This window comes from Mauremys mutica, chromosome 2 (assembly GCF_020497125.1).
Source record: "Mauremys mutica isolate MM-2020 ecotype Southern chromosome 2, ASM2049712v1, whole genome shotgun sequence".
NCBI lineage: Eukaryota > Metazoa > Chordata > Testudines > Geoemydidae > Mauremys > Mauremys mutica.
This window is the reverse complement of record NC_059073.1, coordinates 116,485,704-116,512,651: the sequence shown is the minus strand read 5'-3', so window position 1 is coordinate 116,512,651 and position 26,948 is coordinate 116,485,704. Positions and strand designations below refer to the sequence as shown.

The following is a 26,948-nucleotide window of genomic DNA, read 5'->3' as shown; positions in this document are numbered from 1 at the left end:
AGATCAAATGCTTTATAAAACATACTATAGTCTATGAATAGTGGGCGGTATAGCAATGTATCTTCATGCAGTACAGATGGTCTTTCATAACTTACAAGGGACTAAATTAATCATGTTATAAGTCAGTCTAAACAAATGGTCTTTCTTTTCCTCAGAAAATGACTCAGCCAGAAAAATGCATACCCAGGCTTTCTAAAATCTAAGTTTAGGCAGGAATTTTAGAGGAGACAGGTGTTTTAGTGCCTCTGAGTTTGCATCCTGATAAGAAGTTTGCATTTAACGGTTGAACAGACCCAGGATTTTACACACTCATGCTGCAACCAGATATTTGTACAGAATGCCCTTTTGATTTCAGTGAGTAGCTTTGCACATGGAATGATAGCACAGTGTGGCCTTGGTTGGTCTAACTGTTTTTCAGACTAAGGTTAGTTGCTCATCAATTATGTTCTCCAATGAAGCAATTTATCCAGGCCTCCTTCAACTGCTTTTGAAGGTGCTTCATTATACAGCTTCAGGCAGAGGTTGCTGAATGATGTTGGTTACTATCTAGTCTCAGGGATGGGGGAAGAAGAAATGAGGTGAGATTTCCACTAATAAAACCAGTCTAACTGTTCCAGTAAAAATCATCTCTCCACCTGTGAAGCAAGCCAGTAGTTTTCAGATGGCAATTTCATCCACCTGCAGATCCTCACACACAAAATGATGCTTTTCTTCCAAAAAAGAATAACGTTGAAAGTCCAAACAAACCTCTCTAGAGCATGAGTTGAAATGATTTCACAACTCTTTGTTCCCTTTTTTGAAAATCTACTCATTACCAATGAAAACAAAAATATAATAAGTCAGAAGTCTCAGAAGTTTTCCAAAGGCCCAAAAGGGAAAAGTCTGAGTCTGACCTTCTTGCCAGTATAAACTTCAAGATGAAAGTTTAAACTATGGCACCTTCTGGTCCCTTGCTTCCTGCTCAAGTCTCCCTCCCTCTTCTGTCTGCTCCAGGTTAATATGCATTTATTTACCGATGGCTGTGCCAGTCAGCTGTTCTACATCATTTGAAACAGAATGGGTTTTACAACACTGTTCCTCCTCCCCCCTTGGGCAGGTGCCCTGTATCATGCAATAGGCACGTACACTGAAGACAATTGCCAAGTTTTATATTTACTTTAGGTTTTATATTAAAGTATCCCTTCTTATCACCATTATCTGGCTTCCTATTCTTCCAGGTAGGGACATACTGTCACCACTTAATTTTTTTTAAAATGTCACATCCCATTGAGACCTCTCCATCAAGACAGTGCATCATAAAAACTGGGCATTTGATTTAATTACACAAAGTAAATATGGCTTGGCTAATGAGCAATACACCACACTGCCTTATGAGTTCTAAGCTCTTATGTGCTAACAGAGGCAGTGGGTGGAGTGTTATGGAGCGGATGTGCCTTGGGGATGGGACGATGTTACCACATCTGTCACCAGCCACTCCTCTAGGAGCAGGCCCAAAATAGTCTCCCTTTGAAGTCTGGTGCCCATTATGCACCTGACCTTTCTTCTTCTCCCTGTGCAGGATGTGTTCAAGCAGGAAAGAGGGGGATTTGCAGGGATAAATAGCAGCCATTAAGAAGCAAAGTGAGTGTAAACCCAGCACATCATTCTTACTCATATATTCTTAAGCCCTCAGGCTCAGTCTTTTTATTTATTACCCTACTGCTGCATAGTGCACATAACCTGCTTTGACACAAAGAACTGAAGGTCAAGGCACCCACCTTGCTGTTGAAAGGTGAACCATCAGTACCACCCAAGCTTCTCTGCACAGATGGTGGGACTTGGTAAACATCTTGCTCCTGTAGACCATGGCCAGTAGGTACCTGATAGATGCCCTGATTCAGATGGGAAGGTGGCACCTGGTATACTGGGTCCCAAGTTGAAGCCTGTGAGCTTGGCATTTGGTAGACTTTCTGCTGGTTATAGGCATGATGCATTGATCTTGAATTGGATGTGTCCTGGTTAGACGGACTATCCTGTACTGGGCCTATCAAAAGTTTCACCCGGTTGCCTGGAACAATGCCTTGTCGGCCATGTAAAGAGCAGAGCCACCATCCTTCCAGCCCTTCAGTGTTCTGTTCTATCACTGTCAAAATGTCTCCTTTGCGGAAGGCCAGCTCCTCTGCGCACTCTGGGACATTATCATACAAGGCTCTTGCCATAAGATTCTATAGAGAAATGAGTGGGGGGGGGGGGAAGAGAAGAGAAAAATTGAACATCAATTAGAATTTCAACAGCAACCATTCAGAGCTTAAAGCACATTCAGTTCTGGATGCATCTAGCTTCCTGTGAGGAATAAGAATTGATTTTAAAAAAGAAGTTAAATAATATGAAAAAGACACAACATGGAATTTCTCCCTCCAAAAAAACCAGGAAAAATGCCAAGTTTAGATTACGGATAGCATTGCTGGGAAATCGCTCAGCATCAATAACAGCCAGGTAGAGACTATCAGAGTATACCAATAACAAAAAGGCTTTTCATGTATGCTGTTGGCCTGAACACAGAGGAATCCAGGCATTCCTGAGTTTTACTCTCAGCTCCGACACCTATTCCTCCTATTATTATGAGCAAGTCATGTCACTCCTCTGCCTTAGGTCCCCAATTTGTATAATAAGGGTAACAACAATACTTGCCTGCCTCACAGAGGTGTTCTGATTAACTAAATTACAGTTAGAAAAAATCCTTGCAGGTGACTAGGACTCTAAGTGATATAATTTAGAAGATCAACTGGGAGAATATAATCTGAGGGCCTAAATTTGTCTGAATGATCAGGGTGGTTACTCTTTACACTTTCAGGCATGAGAATTTTGTTATAAACCACCACTCACTGGTAGTTGTTCTTATCCAAATCTCCCTTTCCTCATTCTTTCCATAATCTCCTTTGCCATGGAATGCTGTATAACACTTTCAGTCTTAGAGAGATAAAATGTCCATTGATGATAATGCCCAAGAACTGCAGGGCAGGGCTCTTAAAGTATATCTTTGTTTCTCTCTGCGTTCAATGAATATGTCTATTGAAAGAATGCTGTCTCATCATTATTATTAAACATTTCTATTTCCAAAGTGTCCAGAGGCCCCAGTTGAGGTTATGGAGACATTGCACTAAAGTGTCGTACAAAACCATACTCTGCTGTCTTTATCCCAAAGCCCTTCCATCTAGTTATATAACTTTATTACACAAACTTATCCATACATATCTAAAAATATGCTGTCGCCTTTCACAGACCAAACACGCTTTCCCTCTTGGTCTCTCTTTCTGTATGCATGTCTGTCTGTCTGGCACATTCAGTACTGAGTAGTCAGCCAATGAGGTATTCAATGGAAAGTAGGCAGGCAGTGTATACTGACATTCCTGGAACCCTCACAAAGGCCCTCAGCATTTCATTTCTTGGCTCCGCTGATGTTTCCAAGTGCGCTGGCAAGTACTACTCCATGCCTGCCTGCTTTGCAGTGAAGGCAGTCGGCAGAGACAGTTATAAACTAATTGTAAGCACTTGGGAAAAATATAAGGGGTACTGTATTTGAAGTGCTGTAGTTAAAATATTTGGATGCGGTGCACATAAATGAAACAGTGCTAATTTATTGAAAGAAGGGATGCGGCTTCCTTCAACTGGCTCATGGATTTACCTTGTCTCATTTAAAAGGATGCTGACAGACTTTTTAATTATGATTTGATTTGGTGTACAGTATTTTTATCCTTCCCCTCAGACATTTCAAAGCAATATTTTTTATCCTCACTTGTCCTCTTTTCTCACTGATCTCCCTCCTTCCTCCATGCTTCTTAGAGAATATCCAACCTTACTTGGCTTTGCTTAGCTCAGTGCTCCCCATAGCATATGAAGGACTAACTGGGGGGTGCAGAAGACGTATACATGAAGATGGATAGGCCTCTAACACATGGCAGGCCTGAAGTGGGTGCATGTGATTTGGTTTCATTTTTCTGAATGTGAGCTCAGCTTTCAAAAGTTTGGGAACCGTTGGCTTAATTTCTCTTTCGTCAGCATTATCATGGAGGTCAACATGAAATAAGGGTCCGTCTTACCTGGGTGGACAGAACAACCAGTTTAAAACTATACTGAAAGTTAAAGCTACAGCGCTAGTGCCAAATTCCTCCCTGGGGTAAGTCCGTTCATATAATGAGCCTTTGATGCTGAGAGATTTCAGTGGAGTTACATCAGGGAGGAATTTGGTCCCTGTCTTTACAGAGCTGTAAGATTATCCTGTAGCATGGTTAGAGTTGTCCCATCTGCCCTGTTAGATCACAATCCCGTGACTATAAAGATTTTTCTGTTGAGTTGGGCCCTAAGAAGCTCAGAAGGGAAGGACTCCTATGCAGTCTATTTAATCAGATTAATCTATTATCTATCTACATGTACTTCGAATGTGCCTTTCATTGTAGTGATTAGATATCAAGTCTCAGTCCTTTTAGGCTAGCCGTGGCTGTTTAATGGGGCCTTTGAAGGTGGAGTGGTTCAAAGATGGGGAAGAGAGGAGGAAGACTGCAGAAGGTCCACCAAAATTTCCAGAGTAAATCAAGAATAAATGACTGGCTAATCCAAAAAATCAAACATTAAAGATTTGAGAGATCCTGATAGTTTCTATGGAACAATATATCGGACAAAGCCTTGAGCTGTGCTAGTTTTAGAGCAGATAAAAATTCCCATGTGAAAATCTTTCTAGTTGCTTATTATCTTTTCCCTATGACCTGCTCCCCATCCAGTTAGAAATATGTTAATGTTTTCTTGGTCTGTCTCAAGTACTGCTTCATTGCAAATACTTTCTGGCCCTCACCGTTGGTGTTAACTGAGGCACCAGCAAGTCAGTTATCCTAATTTGTTGTCAGTTATTTCATACCAATGTCCTCAAATGCTTGCAGAGATTAGCATTTTGAAAATGGCCCTCAGCAGCACCATCAGTGCCAGGGAACAATGCAGCACGTATTGACTTGCAGGGAAATATTTTCAGCCAACGGTGAATGACCATCAGGAGTTTTTGACATTCATCTAGTGCCTGCCTGTAAGTAGGTGGACTCAGTAAGTAGTAACTGCATTGACTGCTCAATTGCCAGTGCAGATATTTCCCCTGTGCCACTCCCCTCCCAGAGACCGAGCAAACCTTCCAGGTCCTGATTCTCACTCAGTGGGAAGTTCTTTAGTTTCCTGGAGGGAAATAAGACACCCCCCAGGTGCTACATTCATTAGCGTATTTGGCTGTAGAAAAAATTAAGCCACTCACACAAGCGAGTAGGCAATAACTTTTGAAAATCACAGCCCTTCCCCACGCGCCAGAAGATGAAAGCTGGTTATTTATAGTTATGATGGTGTCCAAATGTTACCTTTGCTGCCCCAGGCATCAGTTACTCAGCCCTGCACATCATCATCACCACCCCCACACAGCAGACTACAGGGCTGTGCCATTTGTCAGTATAATACTTCCTGCCTGTCTCATAGTCATTTCTTCTCTGAAATCTCTTCAGAAACACAGAGTAAACAAGGCACGACTGAAAATACCAACCCACAAATCCTGTATGAAACACATTTTATTTGTATGTGCAGGAAGGGATTTTGAAATTGCTAAACTTCCCAGGCTAAATCTTGTACTGTCTGCACATGGATGGTGCCGGATGCAATCAACCAACACGGATTAGTGACGCCATTTAAATCTGAAGGCGCAGATGACACTCCCTTAGAATTTAGGAACAATTTGGAGTCCATGTTTGAATGTAGCTGTTTGAGGAGCCTTATTTCATCTAGTCTGATTCAGTGCATGTGTTAGCCCATTAGGGACCCTAAACTGGACTATTTCCCATCCACCCCCAAAACACACACACACACACACACACGAATAATTAAGGGGGGGGGCCTTGAGCTGCTCAGGGCCCTGAGCAATTGCTTAGTCTGTTTATGCCTTGTGCCGGCTCTGTCTCCTTTCACGAGATGTCCTTCTTGATCTAATAATTCCAATACTAGGCAAAGTTCTGATCTCACTCACATGATCAATGTCAATCCCAATAAGGTTGGTTCCTTCCAGAACTACAGCACAAACAGACCTTTCAAGTCTTCCCTGATGGGACCCTTTGTTCTACTGTCTCTTCTCTTTGCCTCTTAGCCTACAATTCTTTACTTGCCTTTTACTTTTTAAATGAGCACATTTCAAAATACTGTAATGCTCCATAAATTGTCCATTCAATCAGCCTATGTGAATACTAACTTCTGCCAAATCACACTATGGGAACCATCTACACGTCAAGCTGCAGATGTAAATTCCCATCTGAGGAGACATATGTGTGCTGGTTCTGATCGAGCTAGCACGCTGAAAACAGAGCATAGCCATGGCTGTACAAGGGGCAGAAGGGACTAGCCTCACTCAATATATACCTATCATCTTGGATGAGTGCGCACTCGGGACAGCTGCTGTAGCTACCCTCTATTTTTAGCACACTACCTTAAAGGTAGCTTGTGCAGGTGTGTCTCTTTGAGATGGAATTTTCCCTCAGGCTTGAAGTATAGATATGTCCTCTATCCTTCAACTAAACCCTTCAAGAAAAAAATCAGTAATGTAGAGGAGCCTATCAATGTCCCATTAAGGTCAACAAATCTGAAATCTTTTGGACCCTACCTGTCAGTTCTAGAGTTGAGAAACCCCTTTTGAAGATATTCTACTTCAAGCTCTCTCCTTTTTAAACTAAAAAGGTGTTAGCTCAAGTACCCTGTATTATTATAAAGAAAGTATTGCAGAGAAAAAAAGGCCTCTTTCTGGTAGCCAGGTCCCAAACTGTGTAGGGCTTTATAGATAAAAAGCAACACCTTAAATTCTCCCTGGAAACTATTTGGAAGCCAGTGCAGATTGAACTAGTGCAATATACCTTGCGCCTGAAGCAGCACTTAGTAAAGAAAGTGGCAGTCGGCTTGTTAAATTTCTAAATGGTGTAAACTCATGTAGGATGCATTTCTAGCAGTTTAATCAGTAGGTATCAGAGGCATGGAAAGCTGTAGAAAGCACCAAATCCAAGAGAAAAGGTTTCACCCTTCTTCACAGATACAGTTGAAAGAACCTTCTTGCCCGCAGCTGCTTCATGAACATCCAGCCAAGGATATAACATTACCTACACACTGTGAACCTAAATGATAAATGGCAGGCATACTTAGTCCATCAGGGCATTGAACCAAGAGTGGCCATTTCTTTTGGTTGCTTTCCACAGTCGACAAGCACGAGTTTTATCTGGATTAAGACTTGGCTGATTATCCCTCATCCAAGCCTGATAGTGTGGGGGGGCGGGGAGAGGAAGAGTGAGAGCAGCCAGCTTCAGCAGTGTTACTAAGCATGCTCGGTCCATGTGAGCATGCTCAGTACAAGCCAACCAGCAATTCTGGGGGAGTACGTGACCCCATGCTTTGTCTCTGGTTAAGACTCAGCTAACTTTCCCTCATCCAAACCCCTATCTCAGCCAGACAGTGTGCAAGTCTATTAACTGCACAAGTCAGATTAGAGGTGATGAAGACATGGAACCTGATGGAAGATTCCTATTGATATCAATGGGCTTTGTTTGACCAGGCCCACAGAGCTGAATATCATTAGGATACTGTAAGCAACTTAAGTCCATTCTCCCTTACTATGCCTGTTGTAGCCTCATGTGTGTCTACATAGCACTTTGGAGGGAGCCTCCCGGCCCAGGTTGGCAGACTTGGGCTAGTGGGGCTTGCACTAATGCACTAGAAACAGCTGTAAAGACAGAGCTTTGAAGTTGCAGCTCAGGCTTTGACGTCCACCCACCTCCCCTAGGCTTCAGAGCCTGAGCGCCCACTCCTCTCCCCCAGGCTTCAGAGCCTGAGCCGCAGCTTCAAAGCACTGTCTCCACCGCTATTTTTAGAGCACTAGCACCTGGGTCTATCAACCCAGGCTGGGAGCTCTCGCTCCAAAATGCTGGGTAGACATGCCCTCATTCTCATCAGCAGGCGGGGTTATTCTGGGTTTAATTGAGATTTACTCCTTGGGGCAGGGATCCATGTGTGCTGGAACTAGGGGCTTGAAGTGGTTTCCATCATATACAGGATTTACAGTTGGTTCAATGGCTTTCAGCACCCCCACTATACAAATTGTTCCAGCACCCCTGCAGGGATCTTTCACTTTACTTGTCTGAAGTATCAAGCACTGAATAAGTATTAATGTTACTGTCTGAAGCTTGTTACATTGCAGGCAAAGGCCCAGCAATGGCCTCTTTATATGATGAAGAGTTAAAGAGCACATTAAGACTACTTCCTTAACAAGTGAGAAAATCAGCTGTAGGGTAGCAAAGCTGATGAGAAACTTTTCTTTTGGTTTGGTTTGTTTGGGGGGGGGGGATTGTACAAAGGGCCCTTTATATTTCTAATACAATGTGCAGTAATTGTTAATGAAAGGCCAGGCGCTAAAATCCCACGTTTGAGATGGGTGCTCTGTCGGGCAGTAGTGGAGAAGGGAATATATAAGGTGAAAGTGAGATCCGTTGCTTTAATGATACTGTAATGAAGGCACCCAAACTTGGCTCAGCTGAGGAACCCAACTGTGCTTCCAAAAATAGAGCAGATTGCAGTAGGTCTTTGGTTCAATGAGCAGGCTGCTCAGGTCAAGCTGGCGCATTGGTGTTCTCGACCTCTTTAGTAAAGCTGAAGGTAGCTGTGGGTCATGATGTAAAGTTGTGTGGGCCACTTATGGCTTGTAGGCTGTGCTTTTCACACACACCCTCCCCCGCAATGCCATAATGGTACAACAGCCAGGCCTTGACAAGTGCTCCTGGGCCCTTACAACAGATCACTGGCTGTGAAAAGCAGCTCAGCCATAGGCTATGTTCTCATCCTAACATTCCAGTAACACTGTGGTAAACCACAGAGGCTTCAGCTGGGATCAGGGTCCTATTGTGCTAGGCACTGTACAAGCATGATGGTCTCTGCTCCAAAGAGCTTAAACTCATCTTAACCTTGGGTGTTTAAACATTGAGAGTCACCTTTCCTGAGGCTATTAAAAAAGCAGGGATGTTACGGAAACCTTGTCCAGTCACCAGTGGGTCAAATTCTGGGCACTGGAACAGAAAAGAATCCTGATCCTGGTGGTTGTAGCCTAAAGGTTTAGCCGGAGAATGTGCTGTAGAAGTGGCTTGGAAAAGCATGTTGGTGGCAGCTGATTAGGGGTTTTATATGAGAGACCTAAAATGTACACAGATAATTTCTGGTTGAATGCAGATTAGAACATTGTCACCCCAAATACTGTCCATTTTTGAGATAAGAGAACAATTTAAAGCACTATCTGGTCAAGTGTTTTGCCCATCAACAGTGGTTTCAGGATCCCTAAATTCTATATAATTCCAAATAATCTCAATTTAAAAAAAAACGAATTATAAAATATTAAATAATCCTCAAATGAGCAGCTATTCTTGCTTTAAGACACTTAGTAGAATAGCATCCCAAACTGCAGACCTGGAGGAATTCCATCATTGTAAACACAAATGCATTTGCCAGCAAAGACAGGCTGAGAGAAGGATTTGTCATGTGCTGGACTCAGTAAAGTGTTTTCTCTTTAGAAATTTAAGGAAGAAACAAGACTATGCGGCCAGTAGTTCACGTGCATGGCAAAGGCAGGTTGGAGCAGATTTTAAAAAGTATTTAGGCACTAATAGACGCTTACCTGTATCTTTGGGATTTTCAAAAGAACCTAGGCATTAAAACTAACAGGAGTTAGGAGCCTGGGATCTAGAAGGATTCTGCATTTGAACGGCATTACTGTGGGACCATGTATTTTTGAAACTGCCACTAGGCACCTATCTGTTTCTTTAGACACCAAAATACCTTTTACAAATCTGGCATTCTGTCCTTTTGATTTGTTTGTCCTTCAGAGCAGGGACTGAGATGATGCTCTGACACTTCTGATGCAACAAAAAGGGAAAACGTGGCTAGTAGGGTTGTAATAGCTAAAGAGAGGAGAAGACGTGGTGAGAGGGAGAGAACTGCGGAAGGATCAGTTCCTTCTGTTAGCATAAACAGGGAGGATGACGTAGGTAACAAGACTGTGCTGGGTGCGCACAACCATTAAGCAAACACTGAGGCAAATAGTGAGATAATAAGCGACGTACTATAGATTAAGTACAATGGGTTCTTTAAAGGCAACGTACTATGGTGCAAATGTCACAGTGCAGCGCCAACATTTAACTCCTCACCAGGCTGTGCTAATGAATGAGGAAAAGGTTTAACTGACCATGCTTTTGCCAGAGTCTCATGCTACTGTGACGGAAGTGCGTGAAAATGTTCCTGAGCACGTACACTTATGTGTACACCTCTTGCGGGCTGACTAACTTTTCTTTTTTTTTATTACTGCCACCTGCGTGCACACAGGGTTTATAACTATCTCTTTTCCTAAGCAAAGAAGGGGGAGACTTCTCATTTCTGTTATCAGACAAGCTACCTCAAACTCCAAACAGCCCCTTTTCTGTGTTTAGACAGTTGCAGGAAAAGGGAAAGAAAACAGAAATAAAGGAATGACGTGAGTGTCTACGCACAACCGGTGGCTTTCATTTGACCAGATAATTTTTAATCTCTGATAACATGATTTTATATTGATTCTCCTGTTTTTTTGGTTTGTTTGGGGTTTTTTTTGTCAGTATCTCTTGTTTCTGCTTAAAGTCACTAAGTAGATTTTCAGGGGTCTGACGTTCGCTTCAGGAACCCAGCATTTATGTTATACTGCCCCTTATATAGTGCTGTGAAGCATAATCACAGTGTCTTTGTCTCACCCCTTCTCCATCAGAGCGGGGGCGGAGCAGGGGAACCAAGTGGAAAATGCAATACCGAGTGTCCTAAAATAAATGACTTAGACACAAGCAGTGTCAGGGGCCCACTCAGAACACACCAGTAGAGAGAGAGGCTCATGCTGTATTGTGCCTGTTGACGAAGACCAGCTTCAGTCTCAGAGTTATCAGGCAGTTTTGCATCAGTTCTTTTTTAACTTCTGCCTCCCTGCCCATTTTCTTCATCACTGCCCTTGGATAAAGGAGCTATTGTACTGTACTTTCAAGGAAGAAAACTATTGAAGCACTGTAGGTAACAAGTCTATCTGTAAGAAACTGGGTTTTATTGGGGCTATTTCTTCTGAGACACTAAAAAAAATCATTTGGCTCTCATGGACTTTAAGGCCAGATGGGACCATTATGACCATCTAGTCTCAAACTGTGGGTCAGGACCCCAAAGTGGGTCATGACCCCATTTTAATAGGGTCGCTAGGGCTGGCATTTAGATTGCTGGGCCTGGGGCTGAAGCCAAAGCCCTAGCCTCACTGCTCAGAGCCAAAGCTGAAGCCCAAGCCACACCACCGGAGGCTTCAGCCCAGAGCAGCGGGGCTTTGGCTTTGGCCTCCCCACCCGGGGCGTTGGGGCTCAGGCGGGCTCAGGCTTCACTCCCTCCTCCTGGGGTCGTGTAGTCATTTTTGTGGTTAGAAGTGGGTCACGGTGCAATGAAGTTTGAGAACCCCTGGTCTAGTCTGACCTCCTGCACATTGCAAGCCACAGAATCTCACCCACCCATTCCTGTACTAGACCCCTAACCTCTGGCTGAGTTACTAGAGGAACTGGGGCTCAGTATGTGGTACAACTTGTTATGAAAAGAAGGTGAGGTAGTGCTGCAAGCCATCTAGGTACAGGAGACAACACTTACAGACCTGAGGTGGTTTGAGTATACTATGGTTTTCTGCCACCAATATCTCAAAGTCAGACCTTCTGCCTCAGGGGAGGTTTTCTGCTCGCCTTCCCGAGTGAGGGACAGACAGTGAATGCAGCAATCACAGCTTCTGATATGTATATGTGCATATAGACACGAGGGCAGGCATACGGACACCTAGGTGCATATTCACCCAGGGAAAGAATTGTAAAATGGCCTAGAGGCCAACAAAGAAGGGTTTTGTAAATGCCTTTCCGTCCCTTAGTTGGACTGGCTGCTATCCTGAAGTGTAAGCTGCTGCATGGAGGGAGGGCTCCCTTGGCTCAGAGAGCTGGTAACAAAAGGGACAGACAGTGTGCATAGGCTTCACAGCACCAGCCCACTGCCCTGCTTTTCTACCTCTCTCGCTTTATGCCACAAAAACAATAAATGTGATATTTAAAAAGAGACTTCCCCCCACAATGAAGTGGTAGCAGCCAAAATAATTAGAAGTCTTGTTAGCTGAAATTAAGGCATTTTCCTACCATAGTTTGGGGGAGTTGATTTTGTTTATTTATTTTACTGCTAATGAAAGCGAGGGTCTCCTAGCACCAGCCTCAGCCAGACCTAATAAGGGAAGGTCTTCAGTCCTAAGTACCCTGCCATTCCATTCCTGTGCATCTTTGGAGCAGTCATGCTACAATATGCCAAGTTGTCTGGAGGTTATGTGATGTGGAAAATCTTTGGTCTGCAGAGGAGAAAGGCAAGTATATTATTTCAATGTTCCACTGAGCTGTCCCAGCCCTTTGTCCTGCCTGAAGGGCCTACATTTCAGAGACTACTCTAGACTGTAGGAGCTGTGTGCATTTTGTGTGGTGTGTGACCAGTTGCTGAGATGGCAGGGATAAAAACTGGAAACAAACTCTCTTTAATGGCAATATTATGGTATATAAGAAGGTGGATTACAGGATTAGGTGTTTTTTAGGTTACCTCCTGCTTTTTCCTATTGGCATGTTGAGCCAAATTCACTGCAGGCGCAACACCCATTGACTTCAATGGGAGTGGCAGGTGGTCAGCTGATAGGATGCTCAGGTCACAGAGGTTTCACTCTGGCACTTAAGATGTTGATGTGCTCCATGAATGGATCCCAAATGGGGATTCAAATTTAGGGTCCAATCCTGTGAGGGAACTGAGCACCCTTAACAATGAAGGGCCTGTGTTCCAGTCCTATAATAAAAGTAACTCCATGTCAAGATAATGGGAGCTACTCCTGTCCTGCAACACACACATCATTGGGCCCTAGGTGTGGAGGGCATTTAGCACCTTGCAGGGCTGAGCTCTTTGAGGGTCTAGTAGCAAATCTGTGGCTCAGTTAAATCAGATCTTTGTTGTAGTTTCCAGAGGAGGGTTTAATGCACAATGATGAAAGCCATCCACTGGGGAAAGGGAGAGAGATACTGAAAGAAGAAATAAGGAGAGTTTCAAACTGAGGATGGGAAAGCACACTAGTGCTTTACTCTGTGTGAATAGAATACCTCATTGTTCTCTGCTGAGTTGGTACAACAGCAACATATGTGTGTGTTTGATGTTTTCAGTGGGACAAGTGATTTAAAAAAAACCCAAAACCTCCACTTTCTGGTTAAATTGTAATGCCCTGTAAATGTAACTGTATTCCTGGAAGAGCAATAAACCACATCTCTACATCATCTAAATGAACTGGAGGAGGTGGGTTTTTTTTGTTGTTTTGTTTTTGCTTCTCAGACTGTGATAAGGAAACTTGGGAAATCTGGCCTAAAATTTAAATGCCTTAATAAGGAGCCAAATTGTCCCTTTTAATTTTTGCTCTGGAAGGGGTAAAAGTAGCCGAAAGGCCACTAAAATGGCATCAAAGCCTGTCAGATGTGAAGGAAGGGGAGTTCAACTAAGATGGAGACAGCTCTTCCTCTCACCACATAGCATGCCCTCTGCATGGATTCTATGCAATTGGGAACCTGCAGGTCATGGCTGGGTAAAAAAGTGACATAATGAGGGAGGGTAATACTGTTTTGTGTGTCATCAAGGAAAATAGCAATGAGTTAATGGCAACCCCAATACCGTTAACATCTGTGGGCTCCTGATCTGTGTTTTCAAACCCTCTTAGAGATGAGGTAGAAGCCAGGCTTAGCTGTTGATGGTATAATTCAAGATGAAACAGTGCTTTCAGGTGGAGAGAAGAGCCCACGCCATCTATGTAAATGTGAATTTCTCACCACATTTTCCTGTAGAGTTTTGGATAATCAGCAACATTGGAGCAGCATGTCCCTGCTCACTCTGTGGGAAGGCAAACTGCAGCTCTTGTCCTGACTCCAAAAGCAGGCCATTTTTTGGGATATTCCATCAATGTGAATAACTCAGAGTTTTCTACATCTCTTTTCCCTACCCGTTGTTTTTCCCCAAAGGGCGGTGATCTAGCACTATGATTTTAAAAGGGCTTTTCGAATCTGCAGTGACCGGTATGCATTCCGCAACATCAACAAAAGAACAAAACACAAAAACAGCACCACACCAAGCAAACCATACAGCATAAGTGAGCTCACTCTGACTAAACCCCACAGCAGTAAAAAATAGAAGTATGTGGAATACACAAATTCTTTCCCTCAGGCAGTCAATTACTTCCTTAGTTAAAGGAGACTGGATGTTGCATGTTTATGGGTAAAAGGAGTAGAGCAGAAAAACAATGTGAGAGAGAAGAAAAACCCAACCCTGAAATCTGGTTTAAGTTTTGAAACTTTCCACTTGCAGGCATTTGCAACAAGTCTTTTCCCAGATAGACTTACACTTTCTCTGTACAACTTGTTAGGGAAAACCATTACAACATGGTGGTCACCAAATTGGTGTTAACACTCATTTTGAAGTGAAGACCAAACATTAACTGGGTGGTTCATTATGTCCAAGACTTTAGTGCAGTTTGGGGACCTTTTTTATATTGCCAATGTGGTGTCACAAGGGTGGGAGACAACTGGGTCTTAAATGGGGTTCTCCAACACAGTTGTACTGTAGATGAGGCCTAATATTGCTTGAACAATAAAGCACTCAGCTATTACTATGGTTGTGAGGACCATACAAATGCCTAAATAGTCAGACAGACAGAAGGCACATACATTATGTGTGCAATATAAACAAAAATATAAGGAGGCCCAGGCCTTCTCTCAGTTACAACAGTACAACCTCACCGAATTCAGTAGCATAGCACCGTATAACTGAGAGTAGAGTTAAGCCAAATTAATAATAGACAAATTAATACAGTGCATCAACACAAAGAAAAATCCACTAGAAGATCTCTTCTTGGCAAGTGCAATAGTACCTTAAAAATCCTAGGCAACTGATTGGTTATCACCAGCATTTTAACTCAATGTAAACTTACTAAGAAAAGACACACAAACCCAGCTATTGCAAAATATAGTCAGACAGGCAAAGGATACATTTAGTTGTTTTAGCTTCTGGATAAAGAGTTGTGCATTGAAGGGGGTTTCTGAATTTTCATGGTCTGTTTTCCTTACTGAGCAAGATGACATTCATTGGAAAACAAGATTTATTCCCAGGCCACTTTGACATTCCCCAGGACCCATTGTCTCCACATGATTCACAGGGTTGTTCCCGCTGAAATTTCAACCTCTCAATGAATGGGGCATGTTTAAGAAAAGGCTTCTCATGGGCTGATTGCATTCCTGTAGAGTAAATCTATTATTACTGCTTTTCCTTTTCAGGGCAGGCTAATCCAGCCTGATTATGAATGAACTAGCTTTAAAATAAATACATAAATAAAAAGGCAGGCGTGGGTTCCAATCCTAGAGAGGGGAAAAAATATACAATTTTTGTCATCCTGTACAACTGTTTCTGGGACTCTGAACTGCAGCTTTAGCTGTCCCATTTCCTGACAAATACAAGGCACACCCAAAAGTGCACTAGGGAAAAACTAACTCCTTAAAAATGAGGGTAATTTCCACTACAACTAAAGTCTAGACAAAGGGGAAAAAAGCAAAGGGCCATTTTGCAAGAGCAGCCTGTGATAGGCAGCAATATTCAAGAGTCAAAGTCTCTGCTGGTGTAAATTGGCCCAACTCCATTGACATTCATGGAGCTTCATCGGTTTACACCAGGAGAGAATTTAGCCTAATATCTCTAAATCCAGCTTTAATTAGCAATAGCAGAAATTGTGTTTAAGGTATATATTACTCACCACTGTTTGCTTTGCTGTACACACACTGACGCACCCATAGTATGTCTGTGTGAAAGTTCCTACTGAAGACCTAATATAAAGCATCTTGTAATCACAGAAAGAGACCCATCCATCGGATAAAAAATTCAAAAGTGCCTAAGTGACTTAGGGTGAAATTTTCAAAAGTCATCCCATGGGAAATCAATGGGATTAAATCCCTGATACTTAAATCACTTTGAAAATGTGACTTAGGCTCCTAAATTGCTTTGGAAAAAATTACCTGGTATCAGTTTTGTTAAAGGGTTGTTTTAATGGCCCTAAACCAGCTAGTAATAGTGATATTATGGTAATCATAAGATACTGTGGTTTGATTATGTCACGGAAGTCGCAGAAGTCATGGAGTCCATGACTCCATGACATTGGGGACCATGCCCACAGCAGCCTAGCCTCCGCAGGTGGCAGGGGACCCTTACCAGCCACTGGGCAATGGGGTTCCTGCAGCTCCCAGCCACTGCGGGGTGGGGCGGGGGGCAGGATGCTGGACCCTCCTTACTCCCCATTTTGTCAGGGATGTTTTTAGTAAAAGTCAGGGACAGGTCACGGCTTCCATGAATTTTTGTTTATTGCCCATGACCTGTCCCTGACTTTTACTAAAAATATCCATGACAAAATCATCGCCTTAGTCAGGCTGAATGGTGAAATGTCAGGTTGGAGGGAGGTTACTAGTGGAGTTCCTCAGGGATCAGTCTTGGGACCAATCTTATTTAACATTTTCATTAATGACCTTGGCACAAAAAGTGGGAAAGTGCTAATAAAATGTGTGGGTGACACAAAGTTGGATGGTATTGCCAATATGGAGGAAGACTAGAATATTATGAAAGAAGATTTGGATTATCTTGAAAACTGGAGTGATAGAAAAGTGATTACATTTATTAGTGCAAACTGCAAGGTCATGTACTTTGGGACTAACAACAATTGTTTTTCCTATAAGCTGGGGACATAGTTAAAACAACAGATGAGGAGAAAGACCTGAGTGTATTGGTCAGTAACAGGACGACTATGAGCCGCCAATATGATGGGGCCTTGAAAAAGGCTAATGCAGTCCTAGGATGCATCAGGCGAGGTATTTCCAGTAGAGACAGGGAAGTGTTATTACTATTATATAAGGCACTGTGAGACCTCCTTTGGAATAGTGTGTGCAATTCTGGCCTCCCAGGTCTAAGAAATTTGAATTCAAACTGGAACAGGTGCAGAGAAGGGTTGTTAGGATGATCATAGGAATGGAAAACCTACTTATGAAAGGAAACTTAAGGAGCTTGGCTTGTTTAGTCTAACCAAACAAAGGCTGAGGGGAAATATGATTGCTTTCTATAAATACATCAGAAGGATAAACACAAGGGAGGGAGAGGAGTTATTTAAGATAAAGGACAATGTTGGCACAAGAACAAATGGACATAAACTGGTCATCAACAAGTTTAGGCTTGAAATTAGATAAAAGTTTCTAACCATCAGAGGAGTGACATTCTGGAACAGCCTCCTAAGGGGAGCAGAGGAGGCAAAAAATCTAACTAGTTTCAAGAATGAGCTTGATAAGTTTATGGAGGGGGTGGCATGATGAGGTTGCCTACAATAGCATGTGGCCCATCTGCAAATATTAGTAGCAAATATATCCAGTGGCTAGCAGTGGGACACTAAATGTGGAGGTCTCTGAGTTACAACAGTGAATTCTTTCCCAAGTGTGAGTCTGGTGGGTCTTGCCCATGTGCACAGGGTCTAACTGATTACCATATTTGGGGCTGAGAAGGAAAGTCCCTCCCGCCCCCCCGGTTGGATTAGCAGAGACCCTAGGGAGTTCTTGTCATCTTCTGCAGCGTGGGGCATGGGTCACTTGCTGGTTTGAACTAGAGGAAATGGTAGAATCTCTGTAACTTGAGGTTTTTAAATCAGGCCTGCACATGCGGCCTTCGGAGGCTCACTGTGCGGCCCGCGGCCGGGAATCAAAGGGCTCTGGGCTGCCCGCAGAGATTCCCCACCACGGCTGAGATTTAAAGGGCTCAGGGCTCCCCGTGGCTGCAGGCAGCCCAGAGCCCTTTGAATCCCGGCCGCAGCTCCAGCGGATGGGCTGAGGCTGGAATTTAAAGGGCTCGGGCTCCCCTCAGCGGCAGGAGCTCTGGGCCCTTTAAATCCCTGCCCCAACCCCGCAAAGCTCTGGGTTCCCCCAGCCGCCGGAGCCCCGGGCCCTTTAATTTGCCTCTGAGGGCTCCCAGCCACCTCTTCAGCTGGGAGCCCCTGGTTGATTTAAAATCAAGTATCACCTCCCCATCCGCAACCTTCCTTTTTGGCCCACAGCTGTTTTGGTGGGGCGGCGCTGGGGAAGGAGGGTTTGTTTCTGCAGGGCTGGGCGGTGCTGGGGCAGGGTGTTTCCACTGGGCCGGGAGGTGCTGGGGGGGCAGGGGTGTTTCTGCGGGGCCGGGAGGTGCTGGGGGGGGGGGTGTTTCTGCGGGGCCGGGGGGTTTCGGCCCTCAACTGTTTTCTTTGGAGTAATGTGGCCCTCGCCGCTTTACGAGTTGTGCAGGCCTGCTTTAAATCATGATTTGAGGTAGGGTGACCAGACAGCAAATGTGAAAAATCGGGGCAGGGGGTAGTGGGTAACAGGAGCCTATATAAGAAAAAGACCCAAAAATCGGGATTGTCCCTATAAAATCAGGACATCTGATCACCCTAATTTGAGGACTTTAGTAACCCAGCCAGAGGTTATGAGTCTAGTATAGGAGTGAGTGGGTAAGGTTCTGTGGCCTGCGATGTGCAGGAGGTCAGACTAGATGATCACAATGATCCCTTCTGGCCTTAAAGTCTATGGAGTCTACAAGTGCGGAGGCGACAGATTGCTGCACCCACTTACAAGTGTGACTCAGGAGAACTTTTGACTGAGTCAGATAGAATTCTTTCTGAGGACTCCAGTCGCAGCAGGCCTCAGAGTATTGACTCCAGAGTGTGGAAGCTCACTGTAATATAAGCCTCTCCCCAGTAAACACACACAAAGAGTTCAATGGTCAGTGATAAAATGCTATAATCCAGGAACAGGGCACAGTGATCATCGATGATAACCAGATTTATCAGTAATGTTTTCACCAGCATCAGGTTTTGTGCAGTTAGCAGAAAAATGTCCTCCTCTGGCTGGCTGGGCTATCCTAAAGCCATCTTCAGAATATGTTTCCTAGGACAACTTCACAGACTATTACTGCTGCTACCACCACACTAGTAATGGATCATAAAAGCCACCTCTGGCATGTAAACCCATGTTCAGGTCTTCTGAAGGTACAGCATTATCATATCAGTTGAGGTGTTATTAATAGAGGCAAACTGCCTTAAAGTAACGACAAACATGAATTGTCACTAACAATGTGATCTGAACCTTTATAGAGATCTCAAAAAGTGTGGTTAAAATCCATTTTACATACAATTTCCCCAGGCCTCTACAACTCATGGACACAAGTGAAAGCAGAAGTACAAAATACCACAAGTAAGACTGTTCTTGTGGTAGTTCTAATGACCCAGCCCACACCAGGAACTACTAGGCTTTTTTTTGTTTGTTTTAAATCTTAAATAATCTAGCCAAATTTCCAGATTAAATAGGTTCAGATACATTTCTCATAAACACCTGAACTTTTGCATCCTTATGCAGAGAGCCTACAAACCATTTAAACAATTTGCCCATCATTAGCTAGTTCTTTGACATGACTTTATAGGAGGTTAGCGTAGGGTTGGATGACCCAGTAGTTAGGGGACTAGTTTAGTACTTGAGAGACCTGGTTACAGTTCTCTGCTCCACCACAGATTTCCTCTGTGACACTTAGCCTCTCCGTGCCTCAGTTTCCCATCTGTAAAATGGGTGTTGTGAGTGAAGTGCTTAGATACTACGGTGATGGGGACCATATAAGAACCTAAAATAGACAGTTGATAGGCAAGGCCATGGTATACTGTCCTCCTCATAGGCTAGCAGAAGAGAGAGAATTGAGTTTATAACTATGGTCTCTGATACATTCTGCCCTTGGTGGGGAATAGTGTTCAGCAGAAGTGATCAGCAGTCTGGTCCCAAGTCCTGCAGACTCCTAAGGTGCATGGAGACAAGAGCCACCTGCCCAGTACCTATCTAATGGCTACTAACCTCTTTGGGCTTCTCCAGGCCATTGGCAGTATGTCAATGCCACCATTGGCTTGTTCATTGCCACCGCTTTTTATGCGTGATGTCAAGGATAACAGCTGCTTTCCAATCATAATCCACTTGTCCTACAGTATGGTGCACAAACCCTTCAAAGCATGTAGGCAGAGAGGCATTTCCATGGTCGCTGAGACTGCACTCTTCTCTTTCACATTCACCCAACATACATCCATTTGTATTGCCCCTCTCCACTGACATGAGGGTCAGTATGGTCCTTGCCATCCCTCAGGTAAAACTCCCATTAAATTTAATGGGAATCTTTTTTGAGTAAAGGCTGCAGGATTAGTCCCATGGCCCAATATGAATTAAAACATGTATGTGAATTACTGAATTGTATTAATATGAGTAATACATTTTAAATTCTTAAAGGGAACATTTTTAAGGGAGGCAGGCTCAAAACTAAGACTTGCAAAGATTGTTGTCAATGGTAACGTCTTCTAGAAGTTGTGTAACTTGCATTTGTTCAGTTTGGTAGTGCTAAATTGGCTTCTAATAAGAAAATCCTTCCTGTCAACAGTACTGGATTCCAGACTGCTAAAAATCAGCAAGAAAAATCTGTTACAAGTTTATCATGTTCCTTTTTTGATGATGATGATCTGCCCTTTAAGATATAAAGTGACTGAATCAGTCTAAACGCTGTTTGTTGCCTGGTAGACTGATGGGTAGTCTTTAACTTTAATTTGCTCTGTGGTGTAATTTTTTATAAGGTTTTACAAACCTTATTTACTGCACTTTCATACCTCAACCGTCACAGGGTGAAGTCAGGAATGTAAGAGTAAACAAAACAGAAGGGTTTTGGTCAGTAAAATACAGGCAGTTCTTTTTCCTTCATGTAGTCAAATAATTTGTTGTTCATTGCCTGGGTTACAAATAGCTTTTCACAGCATTTCTGGTTGGAAATATAGTATTTCTTCCCAGTGGCACTATTTTGCTTGACTTGGCGTGCAGAGCATTGTAATTAAGTCTATATACCGGTATTACTGCCCTGTACAAATGGCAGGCATTTCAAACCAATTGGTTTAGGTTCCTTTCTTGCCCGGCAAATTATTTAAAAATGGATAATCAAGACCTCATACTTTACATTTACATCATTCTTATTTGTTTAAACGAGATGAGGAGTGCAGTCATAGTCCCCCCACCTACCCAGCACAGACACCTTTTTGGATTCTATCACAAATACACTTTTTCCCCCTTTGCTTGTGATTGGTGAATAGCTATCAAAGCCGTGTTATCACAGTACACTGTGACACAATGGAAGAGTATCTAGTCATGGTAGCACCTAATTACATTTTCATTACCATAGTGCAAAGTTTTAGTAATGGACATTTTGCTCGCAGAATCATAGGTTGGGTTTGGATTTAGAAATTGTGAATTCAGTCTTCTGAAATATGTAATACCGGGATGGTGTGCCCCCAGTGAAAAGTCTATGGGATGTAACATTCCATAACTGGATGAAAAAGAACCTGAGGTATGCCACAATACAATCACAACGTAATGGAATTTATATTTGATAGTCTTCCATACAAAATCACAAGACATTTCGCAGTCAATATGCAAATACACATACACAACACAGCTTGCAATATACTATGTTAGGTACATCTGGTAGAACACAGGTGAAAGGTATAAAGGTCTGACTAATTAAATATTGAGAAACTAGGAGATTAAAGATGTAGGACTGATGGAGAAGCATAGAAGAAAAAGCTCATCTACCCTAGTGTCAAATTCAGTTCTGATGCACAGACACAGTTCCACTGAATTTGACCTAGGGAGTAGAATAAAGAATGGTATAGATTAAAAAAATTGGAGTGAAATCGTGGCCTCATTGAAGTCAATGGGAGTTTTACCATTGGCTTCAGTGGGGCCATAATTTCACCCCTGTTGTTTGAGGACCAGGCGGAAGAATGAAAGAAGTTTAGGTGAGCAAATCCTTTTTCGCTACCAGATCTGTTGGAGGAAGATTTTGAGCAAGACAAAAAGAAGTAGTTCAGGTTAAGTAGTGAGCCAGATCCTTCTCTCACCAACAAGCAACACTCCACGTGGAATATAACTGTTTTCTCAGTTACCCGAGTAAACAAAGGCTCTTCTAATGTACAGGTACAAGGAAAGTAAAACAAACAAAACCAAATCAGCAGCCACCACTTATTGCACTAGGAAAATTACAGGAAGCTGTTAGTGAAACAAAGTCACTGTACACCTGGCATAAAGACAACCTGATTTTTTCTTCAAATCAAAACTTAAAATATTAATACTTTACTATTATTTTCTTCTCCCTACAGAAAGCAAGGGCATAGAGGAAAAATAATATAAAATAAAAATTATATTCAGGTTAGGAAATATTGTATAAGCAGGTATTCTCTTTGTAGTTTGCCCCGTGGCTGAGAAATAGATCTAAGGATATTTGTCCTGGATAAACAGTTTAAATAAATACTTCAAACTTCCCACTAGTTTGGCAGGAAGGTTTATGGAGACCAAAAACCTTCTGTCTTTTTTATGGTTCTTTCTTTTTCTTTGTCTAGCCTGCTCCGTCTAAAATTACGTAATCTCCTTCCAAACTGAACCTCTTTTCTAACTAGACAGGGAAGGAACATTACAAACCAGGGAAGATGTCTGTTGTGGAAGTGGCTTATTTCACATTCTCCCAGTGCCTTGTGGCTAGTGTGAAATATGATCACCTCACTACTGTAGAGTTGTTTCTTGGCAGTGTGCAAGGGAGGAAGGGCGATGAGATTGTAAGGAGTTGTATAATCCTGCAGATCTGTCATTTTGCAGTCAAAGCACAATATAGCTCATTTGTGAGTGAGAAGGTATTTAATTAGCTAAAGATTAATGCTAAAACAAATGACAGTTTCCGCTAAGTGAAGCAGCGGTTTCAGTGCTTTCCATATTTTGTTATATTATTAATTACCCATGTTCTCTCTGTGTGTAAGTGACTTTATTCAAACCAGTATCAAATAAAGATGGACCTGAACTCTAAAGTTTGGGGGCATTTGGATCAGTGGTTTTGGCTCAGCCCATTACAACCACTGAGTCAACCACAGAGTTCAGATCCAGATCCGAACTTCCCAAGTTACTGGGTGTTTCTGTTTGTCATTCTAGGTCATATATGACCCCTATTGCTATGGTATCTGAGTGCCATAGATGGAATCTGGGGTTCAGCTAAATAGAGAAATGAGAGCTGGCCATAAAGTCTAGATCTGGATCCAAACTTTCCTAAACTCTGTGAGTGTTTAGTTTCTGAGGGCTTGGACTGAGCTCCTCTTTAGGATCAAATAAGAACGTACATAGTTAAAAATGAATGTGAGTTACATGTATTATTGCTATTATTTATTTGTATTCTGGTGGCATCTGGAGGTTCTACTCTATATAGGTTCTTAAAACACACTCATCACCTCAAGATCAGGGCTCCATGGTGCTAGATACAGTAGAAATATAACAAAAGGATTGCTCCTTCCCCAAAAGAGCTTGCAATTTAAGTGTGAATGATGTGTGTGACTTTTATAATTCACCTTTTTATTGACCTTGATGAGTTTTTTTTGGGGGGGGAGGACTAAAATATTCTTTCCCTCCCCCTTTTTTTCAATCATACAACATTACTGTATGTCTATACATTAGTCTAACGCAGCAATCCAGCACCCTGCCCAGTTATTTATAATTTGTGTAACACTATGATTGATTGACACATCAGCACTTCATGTTTATGCCTTTAAGAACAACTGTATTAAATAGATCTGATACATTAACAAACCAACCAAAACACTTTAAAGAGTGAAGAGAGGAATATGGTTCTAATTTCCAAATATATAATTGGTTTCTTGCTCACAGCTAATTAAAGCAAACCATGTTAAAAAAGTTGCAGCTTGTTCATATAAACCCTATGTTGTTAAAGTGTGGGAAACAGGCTGATCATTTCACAGGGGGAAAACCAATTTTTATATTTATAAACAGTGCTGGACAATAATGCTGGACATCACTTAGGAAGATGTATTCTGATATATATATATAAATACATTTTACATCCATAGATGTAAATGTCCTTCTTGATTATACCAGTGAAACTCTGAAGTTGCGGCAATTATGCTGGTGTAAATGAGGGGAGATTTAAGTCCCTTGTACAGATATGTATAGTACTGTACTTGCATCAAAAAAGTTACAGGAAAGCACATTCTCCTTTGAAATCAAACAAGATTAAAAAATCACTTATTTTCCATTTAAGGGGCCTAATTCTGCTCTCATTTGCACCATCGTGAATCTGGAGTAACTTCCATTGACTTCAATGCAGTCAATTCATTCAGATTTTACACTGGAATATGGGGGAGCAGAATTTGGTCAAGAAATTCATGCAGAATCCTACCATGTCTAATTCAGCATAAGATTTTTTTTCCTGGCTAGCTAACTCCTTTTCTTGATTATACATTAATACAGTATGTACCTGCTGACAAAAGGTTAAAGTGACCGTTTTCTCATAAAGTACTAGTTAATGTTTTGCCAGGGATGAACGCAGGAAGATTTTTTACAAGGGTTCAACAGAACTGTAACCTAATACATGTACTACTCAGCTTATGTGTACCAGGCTTTCTGCTAAAAACGCCTTATATTTTCAGAAAAGAGCAACAAATCCACAATTTATCTACATTAGAGCCTCAATATTAATTATTTCAAAAAATGGGTAGAAATTTTGCAAGGTCTCCTTGAAACACACAGGGCAAAGTCATTCACAGCAGAAGAGAGAGAGAGAGAGAGAGCAGACTTTAAAAACTGCCTTAGGATGAATCCAAAAATAAGTGAGTCTGAAGCTCTGCTCTCCCACCTCCTTTGAGCTACTACTATATCCGTAGCAGTTGCAGGAAATCAGCTGCGAGCTTGCCTAGGGACAGTCTGACACAGTCTTAAAAACTAGACAGAACTTGGGATATTTCAAGTGAAGTACTCGACAGCCATCGAATCCCGATATGGGATACACCCGCTCATCCAGTCCCTCTCCCAGATGTAGTGCACTGGAATGGAGCTGTCACTCAGAATCCCTTTGGAATTAAAGATGTAAATGGCTCCCGCCCCACATATTTTTAACAATAATAATAATTAAAAAACCCTTCAAAGAAGCGACTTCCTTACCTTATACTTCATATTTGCAGGGTTATATGGAATAGTCTTGTGAAACTAGACAACATACATTGAGATCGCACGTATTTTTCCACCCATTTAATATCTTATTGAACGAAAATGAAAATAGTCCCAGAATTGCAGTTGGTTTGCCAGTCTAATTTGAGAGTTCTCGGTACTGCTAAATGTTCAATGTCTCTGAGCTCATGTTGGGATTGTTGGAGGCAGGCTACTCAACTCATTTGCATAGCTTCCTACTATTGGCTAAAAGGGCAGAATTGCTGGGACAAGGTAACATGGATCCCACCCCCTCCCAAACTTTTGAAACTCCCCTTCTAACAAAGATCACTTACTATAACTTACTACGAAAGGGGAGGGGGCGTGAGAGAGAGATTGAGAGTGAAATCTTTTAAAGATTAGCTTCATTTTTTAAGAAATCAACTCACAAAACAAGTTCCGACAGTCCTGTTTCCTGTGGCCTAGCAACTCCTTCATAAACCAGTTTCATTTCAAAGCCGTTCACCTCACAATCTCCACATGAAATCGACCATGGGAACAAAAGCCTTTCTGTCTACAGTACTCTCTTTACTCACCACCCCTGCTGATATCTCTTTTGGTCGCTGTTGTGTTTTTGTTCTATTCAAGGTTCAAAGTGCTCCGACTGTCAGACCGAAGCAAGCTCCTAAAATATTCTTTCTGACATGACAGAGATCAAGCACTAAAACTTTCTCAGAAATGTATTCTGCACTTACACTATTCTAATGATGATCAAAATGTGCACCGTGTTTACAGACAGAATAAAATACATATGATATTCAGACTGTATACAACATACATCTGGCAGCCACCATTGGTTCAGATTAATACTTTATGCTAAATTTGAGCTCTCTAATGCTGCCTATTACATTTTCCTTGTAGTCCTTCTTCCAGTGCTAATTCTCTTGGTGCGCACATTTGTATCTTTGTTTTTTGAACAGTGAGGTTTTTCATTCCTGTCTTCCTGCTTAGTGAGATGGTCTGTTAACAGTCCAATCATTATCTCTTGAATCAAAATGCCAAGTGTTCACTTAGCATGGGAAAGGATTGTTATTTACATATTGATTAGACACTGGAGGGCAAACTGGCTTTAATGCTCTCTATGCCTGGTTTAAACTGTGACCCTTGTAAAATCAGCATCGTTTGGTAGTAATTCCTTTGTGATTACTTGGGGACAGGCAGTGCTTGATTTGGAAGGAAAGAGGTGCTAGGGCTCAAGCAATTAGGTGACATGGCTCAAGCAATTTTTTTTTACTTTCATAACTGAGGCGGCAAGCCCAGGGGTACCAGGGCGATGACCTGCCAAACCTAGGGGGCCGGGGCTCAGCCCTGACCAGGGCAGGCTCTAGGATTTTTGCCACCCCAAGCAAAAAATAAATTTGGCCATCCCCCCCCTTTTTTGTGCCCCCCTGCCCCTGGCCCCGCCCCAACTCCACCCCTTCCCCAAATCCCCAGCCCTGCCTCCTCCCCCGGGTGTGCCGCATTCCCCCCCCCCGTTGCTTCCTGCGGGGGCCCCCCGTGACCTCCCGCCCTAGCTCACCTCCGCTCTGCCTGCGCCCCCGGGTGCGCCGCTGCTCCACTTCTCCCCCCTCCCTCTCAGGGGAGGGAGGGCAGAGAAGCAGAGCCAGCAGCGCGTTCAGGGGAGCAGGCGGGGCGGAGGTGAGCTAGGGTGGTGGGGCGCAGGAAGTAACA

General features: G+C 42.7%; 1 protein-coding gene across 2 annotated transcripts in view; it reads right to left on the bottom strand.

Moving 5' to 3' along the window:
* Window positions 1–25,719, bottom strand: part of NEDD9 (neural precursor cell expressed, developmentally down-regulated 9) — a 48,585-nt gene extending 22,866 nt beyond the window's left edge. Inside the window, exons 1-2 of one of the 2 annotated variants that reach the window (XM_045006550.1) lie at window positions 25,667–25,719; window positions 1,758–2,204 (exon numbers count right to left, since the gene is read on the bottom strand). In XM_045006550.1, coding sequence (XP_044862485.1) covers window positions 1,758–2,198 — 441 coding nt within the window. In that variant the 5' untranslated portion in view covers window positions 2,199–2,204; window positions 25,667–25,719. Of the gene's footprint in view, window positions 1–1,757; window positions 2,205–25,232; window positions 25,398–25,666 lie in introns of those variants that run through there. The other variant, XM_045006549.1, reaches the window with a different exon arrangement.
* Window positions 25,720–26,948: the final 1,229 nt, after the last annotated feature.